General features: G+C 39.1%; 1 protein-coding gene across 1 annotated transcript; it reads left to right on the forward strand.

Moving 5' to 3' along the window:
• The first annotated feature begins 247 nt into the window (after positions 1-247).
• On the forward strand, positions 248-9855 carry LOC111269170 (uncharacterized). The gene is made up of 5 exons (XM_022848578.2): positions 248-253; positions 1959-2152; positions 4772-5675; positions 9097-9207; positions 9444-9855. Exons 1-5 carry the CDS (start codon positions 248-250, stop codon positions 9663-9665), a joined length of 1437 nt encoding a protein of 478 aa, XP_022704313.2. The 3' UTR covers positions 9666-9855.
• The last annotated feature ends 3974 nt before the right edge of the window (positions 9856-13829 follow it).

Consider the following 13829-nt stretch of genomic DNA (forward strand, 5'->3'; position numbering starts at 1 on the left):
TCAAACAGAGAATGAACGGATTTGCCGAAATTACTATACTTTATTGTTCATCGTCATCGAGTATGCCATAGACACTTGAAGTTTCCAAGCACTTCTATAGATATATAATATGCACTGCTTGTTTTTTTCTCTAAAACAATATTAGTCCTGTTAATGCAAACTGGGAAGTTCAGAAACAGTCGGTTGTAACGTATGTTTTCATGTTCAGATATCTCGATTGTTTGTCTATGACAGCGATGTCGGTGACATGACGGTGTGTCTAGATTTTTGACAGCTTAAAAATCCGAACCCCAGCATTTGGATAGCTATTGATTTAGCATGTAGGCATTATTTAAGAAACGCGTTACATTGTAAGCTTTTAATCGTCCCCCTTTTTCTATCAACGAAGCGCCCCGAAAGCTTCGAAGCAGAAGCCATTATATTCCTTGCGTCGCGTTTCGAGATTGTGCCCTCGTTAACTGTCCTTAAATTAAATTAGTAAATGAAAACGCGTAATACGATTTTAATAGATTTTATATGTGACACCAAATCAAGAACTTTCAAAGAGTGAACATTGCATACAGCAATCTACAATTCAAGCGCCTGTTTTTGGTTTCGCACAATATCATCAGCTTATATGAGAACTATTTAACGCTACTCCTTAATAGACCTTCGTAGCCTTTACTTCTACTACTCATTAAACTTCTGCGTCACACAAAACCCCTACAGCATGAACGTTACCTTTGGATGAACATTAAACACGCCTTAGATCGTAGAACACTTTAGATCATCTGGCCACGTGGGCGACAAGTTTGACATTATGAACAGAGCTTTCTGAATTCTAATCAGGTTTCGGCTCTTTTCTTCGTGTACACTCTTCTGTATCTATCTGTATGGGACAAACGATGAGTTAGCAACAGACAGATAATTCTATCGAAAAAGGTTTGACAGAGCCACAAGTGTGATACTTCAACTAGAAAATTAGGTTCTCTCTATAAACTGGCGGTCCGAGGTCGTCCCTCAAATCTCGCGGACGCGAATGTTAGGAAGCCGTGTTCGCGTCCATTTGCTTCGGTGTAGCAGTCTTAACCTTTGTTTAAGCGGATCATATATGCTAAGTTCACGATGGATGTGTGTCCGTGGGAAAGCGTTGCGCCTATGACTGTCGATGGGTCTACGCACAGCAAACACTGTTGCGAACAAGGGTAGAGCAAAAAAAAAAAAAAGGCAACGCAAAAAATACGTAATGCACTAAAATCTCTTACAGTCGACGTAGTCTCTTATGCGCTGTTCTAGCGCTAAACGTTCGTATATCCGGCACTGGCCTGGTAATGGCTCGCACACATCTCCTAATTTTTTTGTGTGCTGGTGCCAATAGTTTTCACCATTTCATATTTTGTAAGCCAGTATAACGTTTGATAGAATTCTCAAATTCTCAAGGGGTACAAATATAGGTCCTCGAACCTATATTAGTACCCTTTGTCACCATATAACAACAATCCGTTCGTCTACAAATACGATACGCGTTGTACCATAGGGTAAATGATGTGCTGCCATAACGAAACTTTTTGTTCAAAAACACATCGTATGACGATCCGCGGCTCTCTTCAAGGTTAACTAACCGTACGTAGAATAATTAATAACAGAATAGTTTTATTTAATGCTTTTACACGCATCTTACTTAGCCAAAGTAACTACAATATGTATACAATTATAACCATGTGTATATACACGTGCCTGTGAAGACGACATCGATCACCCTCAATTGTGACCAGTATTTAAACTACTAAACCTACCTAGTGCCTAAAGGTGCCTGTTTTGGAGTTTTGCTGTTATTTAGAAGTACTATTATTCAATGAAAGTGCAACAGAAATACATATTTGCTAATCGTTCGTTAGCACAAGTGCTAAGTACTCGTAAAGATTCAAACAAAATAAAGACTTTATTCGTTTTTTTTTTTTTTTTTTTACTTATTTCAGGTCAGTAACATGTTCATTATGAGTTTGGCAGTGGCAGACCTGACTGTCGGCTTGATCGTTATGCCGATATCCTCTGCCTATGCTCTGGCCAACGAGTGGCAAATGGGGGACTTCATTTGCTTGTTTTGGCTATCGGCTGATTACACCGCATCAACGGCATCAATACTGAACTTGCTCATCCTCTCATTGGATCGGTGCGTGATTTTCTGTTCGTTTCATGGTTATTTTGTATGCCCCATTCAGGTATGTCCTCTTATTTTCCTCTTCAGTTATTGACATGCAATAATGATGTATGGCTCCTTCCAGATACCTTAGGTACCGTCTCGAACCTCACCCATGATGTTGCATTGAGAATTTTGCCTAAACAATAATTAGAAATCGAATAGGCCAACCAAGTGTCAAACGGCTAGAAAGATATGGGTCGAAAGAGAGAAAGGAAATTAATTAGAACATAGAAGTAAGTTACCATTGTCTTATTTCATTTACTATAACTTGACTCGTTGACTTTTCAGACAGGTTTGGGTAGAGTATACCGGAAAAGACGTTCGTAGTTAAAGCCATGCCTTTAAAGTGGATAGCTATAACTTGGGATATGCGATATATTATTTGTTCTAATTATAGGACGGTAAACAGGAGGCTCAAATTGATAGAATAGGTAAAAGAATCTGTAATGAAGGGCCAATAAACTTCAGTCTAGATAATAGTCTGGTAAGTGCCAAGCACCTAAATAGAAACCTATTATAAAAAAAGCCCGCAAATCATTTCAACCTGGGTACAAAGCTGACTCAAAATCGCCTTATCAGCATAACTACGGGATTATTTAAAATTAACAATGACTTAGGAGCAAAGCTTAAATCTACTACTAATATATTAGCAAGTATATCGATAGGTAAATTATCTACGTATAACCCTCGACCAATAGTTAGAGGCGGACCCTTTTAATCAGATCCACGGTAGCAAAGTATTTATTTCTTTCAATAACTGCATAGGTTTGTATATCTGCAACCGCAAATTTTCCAATAGTAGTAACAGAAAAACACTCCTCGCCTAAAGGGAAACGTCAATACAAATTTAACAATGGTTCTACAAAGAGTAGACGTAGCTCACAAGGTACCTAGCCGCAGTAACAAATCTTAAGACGAAAATAAATGGTGCTATATTAAGTATATGTCCATCAGTGCTATCAAAGCTAATGCTAGCATTTGCTAAGGTTTTTTCCGGATGATAAGCGGCCTATTGTTATGAGCAGGTGTGACTACTATAATACTGCTTAACAAACAGAAACAAAAACTATACTTTTCTTACGTGAACACTCACAGTCGTATTCATGTGGATAGTAGAAATTGTCATTGTGTGTTCTCGTACAAGTTTGACCTCTGAAAAGGGATCGGTTCAACTTGTGCGGTCTTGTCTATTGCGCAGCTGTTATATCGATGCTACGACTCAAAGGGACCTAATAATATAGATGAGAAGTCGATAAAGTCAATGCTTGCCAAAGCGAAGAGCGCCAAAGGTTTTCGCTGACCCCCCCCCCCCTTGTTCCCCCCGACACAGCAGTAGCGTCGCAATTATGCTTGTCATCATAATAAACCCACGCTACAGTACGTGTTACGCATACGATTACGCTGGCCAAAAAAAAAAAATAGAGTACAAAACAGATTTATTTTGATGGGTCAAGAGGAGAAGTAAAGATCGGCCACCCCCTGAGTTTATCTAGATTTTGTAAATTAGGTGCCAGCTATTTGTTCCAATTTGGAGACCACAGATGTGCGAAAGTGAATTTGTATTTATAGCCGGGGCACAGCATTGTTTTTCATTTTGAATAATTAATAACCAGTTGGAAGGCGTTGTAAACTGGAAGGAAATGATATTCATTAATACGTTCGTTCGTCCGTCCAGTCACGGTCGCCATAGCCTGAATACGCGTAACGCCAAATAAGTGCTGCTTGAGCTACGGGGAAGTCGCCCAAAGAACTGTCTGTTTTGAAAAAGAAGAAAAAGAGAGGGAACGGATAGCTGCGAAAGACATAGGGGCCTACAACGTTACAGTAGAGAGACTGTAGTTTGTTTCGAATGGGTCAAAGTATGGCTAAGATTAGAAAACTCATGCAGAACAAAAGCTGAATCATAAACGCAGGGTTCGTGAACTAATCTAACATTGATTAATATGGACATTAGTTTTTTTTTTCGTTTGAGAAAAGTAATTGCTTTATATATGACCTAATAACACGTTACATTATGTTAATCTTCGTGAAGTGCTAGGCAATTGTGGTCTCCGCTGAGATCCGCTACGAAAGCAATTATTAACCTTCAATTACATTTAAGAGCTTAACCCGAAGCAATCGTAACCCTTCTCAAACCCTAATATCACAAGAAAAGTATAAGTACTTGAACTGGGAACCGAAAAACGAAGTAGCCGTTCTGTCTTAAAAAAGATATGAACCCTTCTAGCTTCATATCATTAGAGTATATCAGGATAATAGCTTCGTGCATCTGAGTTGAAGCTTATCAGAAGCAGCGCCTAGGAGGCACGCAGTTAATACGCTAGCTTCTTACAGCTATAATGTCTTACCTACTAATTCTAATGATGTTCTGAACGGTTTTTAGGTAATAAGTTATGAGCATAACGTCTATAAAATATTCCTATTATAGTGAAGAGACAAAGTGGAAACATTCCGTCCTTAACGCTAACAACAATCGAAGTGATCCCTGATAGCCTAAAAGTACGATGTTCAGCTGATCACGATTTCTGTTCGGCGAAATCCGCTCAAGAAAAAAACTCTGTATTTTTACATTTTCTTTTTTATTTTAAGGTATTGGTCGATCACGTCTCCACTTCGGTACATGCGAAAACGGACAAAAAAGCGCGCTCTTGTGATGATCGCGTTTGTGTGGTTCGTGTCGGCGATGTGGATTGCACCTATAATATTTTGGCAGAAGTGGTACCCAGATGAGTCCGGCACGGACGCTTTTGGCAGTTCAGTACCCACGAACGAGCATAACTATTCAAAGAATTGCGAAACGAAGTTTAGTGATAATGTTATTTTTAAATTAACGGCTTCCATGCTCAATTTTTATATTCCGATGGTGCTCATGATTGTGTTGTACTTCAAGATCTTCATGGAAGTAAAGAAACGGTCGAAGTTCGCCATCGGCGAGAATCAGATTTGCTATGGGACGCACACGATCTGCAGTTCACCGGCGAGGAGTATTTCCCGAAAGACGCTTGCCAAAGACGTAGACTTTGTCAGTGATGGGAACGAATCTCTGTCAATGCACGAGGATGGAAATAAGGTCGGGGGAACGTCGAGCAGCTCGTCCGGTTCACATCAGGGCCACCAAAGTGGAATTAATCACAAGCATCTAGTTGTTAGCACAACAGCGACGAAGGAAAAGAAACGACGAAGGGGTCGCAAATCGGATGAAGCCATCGCTGGCGATGGACTAAGCTCTGAAGGCGCCGGTTCTGACTGGGAGCCGGAGCGAGATAGTGGAAATAGCGGAGACAGCTATAAAAGTACCGTGGCCGTACCACTTCCACCCTTGTCATCTGTACCTAGCCATAGCCATGGTACCACTAATGCTTGTACCCCATGTCTTATTCACGTACGAACTGATGGAGCCAGTGGAGCTACCGTTACTCATAATAAGGCTCTAATTGAGCGCAAAACAAATATGCGTACATCATCTAATGGACCAAGTCCAAATTCAATTGTGGTAAGTGAACGCTCTACTCTGCTTTTTTAAACGTATATGTCTTTAACACGGTTGACATACGTTCTATTATGTTAGAGCAGACAGAAAGGTCATTTTTTGATGGCATTATAGCTAAGACCGTTCTTTCTATGACAAGTAATAATTTCATTTTGCCAGTATTATCAGGAACGGAATCGTGAATATACTTACCGTTCTAGCTAGTGAATATATTTACCGATTATATAGAACGAAACAAGCCGAAAATCCAAAATTGTGGAAAGAGACAAAAAGTTCGACGCTTAAGATCTTGCCTCGTACAGCCTCTAACAATAATAATTCTTTATGCTGTTATATACGATCGATCGTAGTTCTCTCAATCCCTGATCAGTGACTGATTGATTGATCTATAGATTCCAGTCGCGGTATTTTGATTCTTGCCACGTTTCGTCTGATATTCGTCTAAATTGAAATCGTCTGAATTGACATTGGTCTGGTTTGGCTCCCGTCAGTTACACTTTAGCGATCCATTCGACAAGCAATTGCGAAGGAAATTTGGAACTTACACAATTGCTCTATACCCGAAAATAACCCTTTGAGCGCAATGATAGCACCAGATCAAGACAACAGGCATTTGTTGTGTTGAAAACTCAAGGTCCGGGTAATTTTGTTCCGATACACCTAGCCCATTCAATTTAAAAAATTCAAATGCTTTGGAAAGGCAAACATACTTCCAGCGCTTCACTTTCATTTTAAGGCATAGAGAGTATTATCTGCTATTGCTTTTAGGGGCTGTCAACTGATTTACAAGGCTAATTCAAGCTTGGGCTTGTTATCAAAGAGTAAGTTCCCGTTGAGCTTACAACTTCTGCGATACAGACATAAGTTTCGTCGTATATCTCACACGCTCACTAGAAACGGCTAATCAGTAGATAAGACATGGAAATCCAAATAGGATCAAATCTTCTCTATTTAGCTAATTCTGTACAGCCGTAATTGAGAGACGATGCCCGAATTGGCCTGAGCAGCAATTTCCCAAGTAACTTAAAAGATCCTGAAAATATAGCTAAAAAATAACGATATATAAGCTTATGCATTGGGATTGAAATCAATTAACTTGAAGTTTCTGTAGGTTGATGACTCTAAGACAAGTAAAGGAAGATTACAAATATTTTCGTGCTAACTTCTAACTCTCTATTAAACTATGCGTTCGCTCAGGACAGGATTGTATTGATTTTCAATGCGATTAAGTGCCATACGTTTGTCAGCAAACACGATAATATATCCGGCTAGTTTTGTCATTGCGTTTTTCCTGAGTGTACAATACTAGATCTTAATTTTTTACGTATAAGCATTTAATTTAGAAATTATTATTTGCTTTAACCTAAGAAGTTTCCGTTTGAGAAGTGTTTTTCTTTTTTATACATTGGCCTTTAATTCAACCTATATAAGAACGCATGTTGAATGTTACATATACTCGTCGGGTGGATTCGTGCTATGACCTTCGCTCTAAAGCAACAATAGTAATAATAGCTATAGAATACTGAATATAGGGGGAGTCATGCATAGTCTGTCACAACGGCGGCGTCCGAGTTTTATACTACTGATTTGTTTTGCGGTGATATCTGTTTTCTTCACTTTGAAACTGAAATTTATCGAAGTTTTCAGTAAGCCAAGCAGTTCTCTTCGGGCAGCATGTAACACGACATAAATGGGAAATGGAATAAGTGATTTAACCATGTAGCAGAGGCACCGACTACGTCATCTATTGCAATGGAAACGTTCCAACGACATGTCTATCTTCTCAAGCTTCCGGTAGCGTATTATTGTAGTACACCGGTGTTGTTTTGGGGCTTCGTTAACAGTCTCTGGGACCTCTCAACAGATGTTCAACAGCTTGGTCTGGACTCCAATCAATACATCGCGAAAACTTCATTTTCTCATTTGTGATTTGGCTAGTAGGAACCAATGCCTCTGCTTCATGCAGCGTTATCGTCGTGTACATCCAATTGTTGTAAATCGTAATAATTTACTGCACGTCAATGTACAACGCAAGGGTTACATTTTGTAAAATGCGTAGCGGATAAACCAATTTTTTGTCGTGTCATAGATTAAACATTTGGAAATTTCTGAAATTTGTGTGAAGCCTTGATCTTGAGGCGGGCAATCTCTCTTCTCATGCCGCTCAAAAAAATCCTTTGTGGTTTATTTTGCTATGGGTTTCAGCGGTCGTTCCCCAGACAGCATCTGTACTAATGAAGTAATCTTTCACGTTCTTTATCATCCTCTGATGTGCTTCTTCTAGGAACTTTTCTCACCATTGTCCATCCAAGAGGAATAACTTTCTCCTAAGCACAAAACTCAGTGGCTGTATGAAGGAAAGGCTTGCGGAATGCATAACGAAAGATTGTAGCAGCCTGAATGAAGTGATTAAATGAAGGACTTCCTAAATATTTCATGTTCATTATTTTCCCGGTTCTACTACCTCGCTTCCTTTGTTCCGCTCGCATAATCGAACTCTACGGCGTCACACACAGCAGCGCTCATATAAACTGAGAATGCTTCTTATCTTGTTTCTGAGTCACTATCGAGAGAAGAACAGATATAAACAAACATTCTGCATATATTAAAATTGCTATTACCGATGGTCACATTTATTTACTGTGGCGCTTATTCACTGAGATTACGAGACGTAAACCGTTCAATAGTGAAATATTCGTTTTTTAATTATAGCCCATAAAACTAGTATAATTTTTTTTAACCATTTTGATAAATTTTCGATTTCGTATAGTCTAAACCCCATTGAGGATTTCTCAGACTAACCCGTTAAGGTTTCCTATAGTGTGAGAAGCAACAAGAATGCAGATCGCCGATTTCGGAGAACTTTTAATCTGTAAGGGGATCGTCCAGCGCGGAAAGGTTGAATAACAGCCGACCTCCAATCAAGTTCCGAAAACAATGTACCATGACATGTACGCTGCCTTTTGCTAGAAAATGATTTTCGTTTCGTACCAGAAGCAGCAGATGAACACGTGTCCATTAGGACAAACAGCCTACCAAAGTAGTCCTTAACTTAAATGCACCACCCTGTAATTAGCGATATAGGCAGATTACTTCGGTAGCATCGTCATGTCGTTGAGAAAAAGGCTTCTTTGACATTCTTTTTAGGCCCTTTTCCTATTAGCGTGAGGCTAATAATCTACAGCAATGGTGCAATATACATTTTAGCTACTGGCTATACCTTCAGCTTAAAAATAACTAGCCGCGAAAGATATTTTAGCTCTTAGAATAGACTCTAATTAGCTGTGTCGTCATTTAGAGAGACGTGTACCTAATTCTCTATGTAAAAGCGGTTTGAACTCACGGTAATTCAGTTGTCTGTGACGACGACTGAGTGTCCGCCTATGTTATTAATTCTAACATTTTGTTTGTTTCATATTCACAGATTCTTCCAAATACCAACGGTAATAACGGTAGTTTTTATATGTCTCGAAAAGGGCGGAAAAATCGAAAAGATGGCAATTCGGGTCGGGAAAATTTTGAACTTAGCGAGAAGGTTAGTCTTTAAACCTGGGTTGCCTCGAATTCTACTTGTATCGTATTCCAATTTTCAACTGAAAAATTCTAACCACATTAAAATCAAACATAACAATAGACGCAATTACATTATCTTCTTAAGAAATTTTTAAGAAAAAAAATTTGCCAATACGAAAGTTCAGTACCTTCGCATTAACCTATTATTATAGGATAGGAACTGCAATCTTATGCTCTCCTTTTCTGGAGTTGTTACAGGTGGGTCGGGGAGGTGGTGAATCAAACGTTTCAACATTTTTAGAGAATAATCCCTCCGCAAGTGGTTCGATGAAACGATGTCGGGCACCTTTTCGTTTACGAGTGACACGAAATAACTACGCAGCTAATCTTGGACAGCAAAAGAAGGCTGCCAGACAATTAGGCAAGTTCTTAGTTTGTTGCTACTCATCACTTTCAACTTTATTTAACATCATAGCGTAGAGTTTCCAACGCCAACCTGTGCGTGAATTGCTCATTTAATAGGGATCATGTCTGTATTAAAATCACAAGTTAAAACATGACAAAAATAAGGTTTCGTAACGTATACTACATGAAAAATATAATTGTAACATAAGCCTTTACGAAAGATAAAAAGTTGCTAAATAAAAAAAAAGTACGATCAAGGCGCCATTGTAGTCACCCTGTTAAGCAAACCGAAGCACACTTGCGTAGTCCTAGACTTGTCCTGCACTTCTATTTATTACTACTTTGAGTTAAATTTGTATTTCTCTTCTTGTTCTGAAAAGTAGAGCAACGAGTATACTTCATGATTTAAGGTCTTTAAGAAAATAATATTTTATATGCTTTGGTAAGACGATAAAGTGTAATTTTAGTTGAGCTTTTGCGGCTAGCAAAACATCGGGTGTACTATTCTATTGAAACATCACGAAAAATCAAATCAGCATGACTTCTAATGTAACAATAAAAACACTATGGATAAGAGTCATAGTTAGAACAATTTTTGACAACCTTAACTTAAACTTGTCAAGTCGAAATGAGCTAGTAGAAAACAGAGGGCCCCTGCTTTATAACAGCATGCTCGAGCAGACTGTATAAAAGACAGAGTTCGAGTTCTCAATAGGAAATAACTGACCTTGCAATATTTTCCTCTGAGTAAATATAGGTTCGAAACTGTTAACTTTAACTTGCCAAATGATTTCAATGCGACCAATCTTTATATTGCTATATCACCGCTGGAGTCTCCAGAAACTTAGGTTTTTACTACTTTCGATTTCTTAAGGTTAACCGAACTATGAGTTAAAACATAACGCAAGTTTTCAAAGTTCGTTTACACATTAAATTCGAGCCTGGTTTTCGAAGTTAGAATAAGGCAGAGACAACTGCATATGTAACTTGTCCCGTCTAAACGATAGGCCTTTCTGATAAGCCCGGAAAAAAACCCAATACCAATTTGAATTTCGTCTACTAATACCTATTTACGTATATGTAGGAGCCAACAACAGTGCTATTTGAGTCACATATAGATTTAGGCGTAGATACGACCGAGGACCGCCCACCATTTACCTACCTTATTTTAAGTATTAGTCTAAGTAGAAACATTTTGTTACCTTAACACACATAATTCAGCCTCAGGCACTTTTTCAGCTTTCGGCAAAACGTGCCCTTCTCGCGACGATTTTGGTCGGCAATCGATGTGGACACAAGTGTCGTTTGTCTCAACCCTGACTGGCCCGCGCCAAGCTATCTACTTAGTAGTACTTTAATCTGACACTAAGCTTTACAAATTACTCAACATCAATTGATTCCGTAGATCAAACGACAATTTCTCATGTCGACCTGTCGTCTCACGAAGATCTTGACTGATCAATTGACTGACGACCGGACCGGACCGGACCGGCCACACAAGCTCCCCTAATCTCGATAAGCGTACTTCTCTATGTATCAGTAACCGCAATCATTTATGATTAAATAATGCTTGCTATCGACGGCCTTTGGGTTGTGTGCCTGTACAGTTAACTTACGATAGAAATAGCTAATCGATCATTCTAGTCGCTGCTTGTCAATGTCGTTCGTTTTTGATAAACAAGACAAAACAAAAGTTGGCCTGCAAAAATATTTACAAGTCGTGCGTAGGACCCGATGCATCGTTTAAAACGTTACCTAACATAGCTTGTCCCATAGAAAAACTTAACGCTGTTATCATATAGATATTGTGTAATAGGTGATGCTGCCTGAAGCTATAAGGTCAACTTTGTCTTAGTTGTGTCATGTCAGCATATGGAAACACGCTTTTGTTACGATGTCGTCATAGAATGTTCTCATCGTTAATAAGAAATTCAGCCTCCATAATTTACAATGCTTAGTTAGAGAAATACTGTCCTTGAGAGCTATGATTTTACCTGTTGAGGTGTGCCTCCGAGATTCACGAAAAGAGGATATCTTAGTCTTCGGCTAGCGTCTTCTAGACGTGTAAGATACACAGCATAAACCATGACTGCCAGATGAATCAACGGTAGTAAAAAAAAATGTCCTTATGGTTGCTAAACTGTTCCTAACGTATTCGAACGAAATTAAGCTTATTTGATTGAATTCAATCAGTACCTAAACCTTAAAGCTAGGTATCTATTGTCACGCGAGCGCATCGATAGTTGTACGTACTAGTCTGCGATTGACGCAGTGTCCTTAATCCACAATGACTTTTCTGTTTGCCGCCTTTGTGTTTACAGGTTTGTCACGTGTTTACAGATCTGTTACCCGGGTGCTAAGCGTGCAGGTACACTTAGTACATTTTTCATTTCGAACACTCGCATCTCTCACGCTGACCTAATCATGTTAGTTAAGTTAGATTGTATGATTTCGTGAATCGAGCCTTTGTCAAACCAAGTCTAGACGTTTTCCTAAAGACATGTCTATAACAGTAGATCAACGGATATGACAAGATTAGCGCGATCTTGCAAGAGTTAGTGCCACTAGGCGTTCAGAGGAAGGTTCAGGCAAAATGATGCACCTCTGCAGTTCGAGGCAGTATTTACCATCTACGTCAATTACGATTGTTCCCCATTCACAGAATTAAGGCTCTTTATCAATGAGCGTATAAACCGAAAGCGGCGAATGGGTTCCTCAGTAAACCTCACAATTTCGACCAGACACTAGTTACCAAACAATATATATATATTTCTTTACTTTTATGTTATATAGTGTGTCGTTAGTGAGACTTAACGGGATTATGTGCACACCCTCGACTTCACTATAAATCGTTGTAGATTTGTAAACGTATGTAACACACGCATTTTGGCCAGCCTCGTGCGAATATTCGTTAGGTAAGAACTCTCAAAATACGACCGTTTTCAGTCAAGATTATCTAATATTTCAATATATTTCTTATTATCTGGACTAACGAAACAATTGCAACACTGCCAGTAAACACTTAACTCCAAAAGACTGCCAATAACAACATCTCAGATAGCTGCGCCGGGCTAAGCTTCCTTGCTGCTGTAAAATTTCGGCAACCTCGAATGGCTGAGAAGTGGGTGACGCAAGCATGGGCTTTTTCCCCATTTTTGGCACCGATAAAAGCAGTTTCCTTCCCCTGTTTCTGCTGCTGCTGCTGCTGCTGCTGCTGCTGCTCTTGTTGGACGAGCAGCTGATAGAACCTATTTGCAAATTTCTCCCTGTTGTGCTCGGTTTAGCTGTCCCATATCCTCAAGTGGCCCTTGACCTACGTGCCATATAACGCCAGTTCCGCTACATAAACTGGTTTAACGAGTCAATTTTGCTTACTAGTTACAATCGTGGATCAGCATTCGCAATAGACAACTATTTACCCAAAATCATGCGTAATCTCGATAATTATACGGGTTTGAATGGTGGAAAATTGGCTTTGGAGAATGGTACGTACCCGGTACTCGATCTATTCAAAAACTGGTCTCGAGCTGCATAGAAGAAGTTCATGTAGACGAATCAGCTTAAATCGACTGTAATTTACTATAGGGAATCATCTCTTCTAGCCATAGCCATAGCTTTTGGTATGAGAAGCGTCTTCTTTTAAGCTTTGTTGAAGCATTGACTTCTTCACACAAGATACTTATTTGTCTATAGTGTGCACCCCACCCAAGTTCGTATAATCCCACCCTATAGAGCTGTGTTGGCCAACAACAAAGGTTTCTTCAACCGGTGTCTTCTCGAAAATGAATGCATTGAAGTGGGCTACAAAATAGAAGAATGTGTGACGAATACATTGGCGCAATTATTCACTCTTCCGTCTTCTAACGATAACGTTAGGTAAATTCTAACCTTTACGTTTCCAGACTATCTCTCGCCTACGAAAAACTATACTACACCAATGAATCATATAAAACCCGTAATGAAAGATAGGTACTAGTGATTCATGAAGAATAGTTTAATAAATTTGCTTCAATATAACGATAATGCTGTACAAATGGTAGTTGTCGGCTTCTGCCTACAGACAAATAAACAATTTCTAGTTCCATCTAGATCGTATGATCATAACTAGAGAATTTCCGTCATGAAGGATATTGGGGACGTCCGAAATTGGTCGGCGGTTATCTTTTTTGCGTATTAACAAAAAAAAAAAAAACCAAGCACTTCTATGTAGTGTAGCTACATTTACAATATGTTAGTTTT

The sequence above is a fragment of the Varroa jacobsoni genome, unplaced genomic scaffold, assembly GCF_002532875.2.
Source record: "Varroa jacobsoni isolate VJ856 unplaced genomic scaffold, vjacob_1.0 scaffold_1358, whole genome shotgun sequence".
NCBI lineage: Eukaryota > Metazoa > Arthropoda > Arachnida > Mesostigmata > Varroidae > Varroa > Varroa jacobsoni.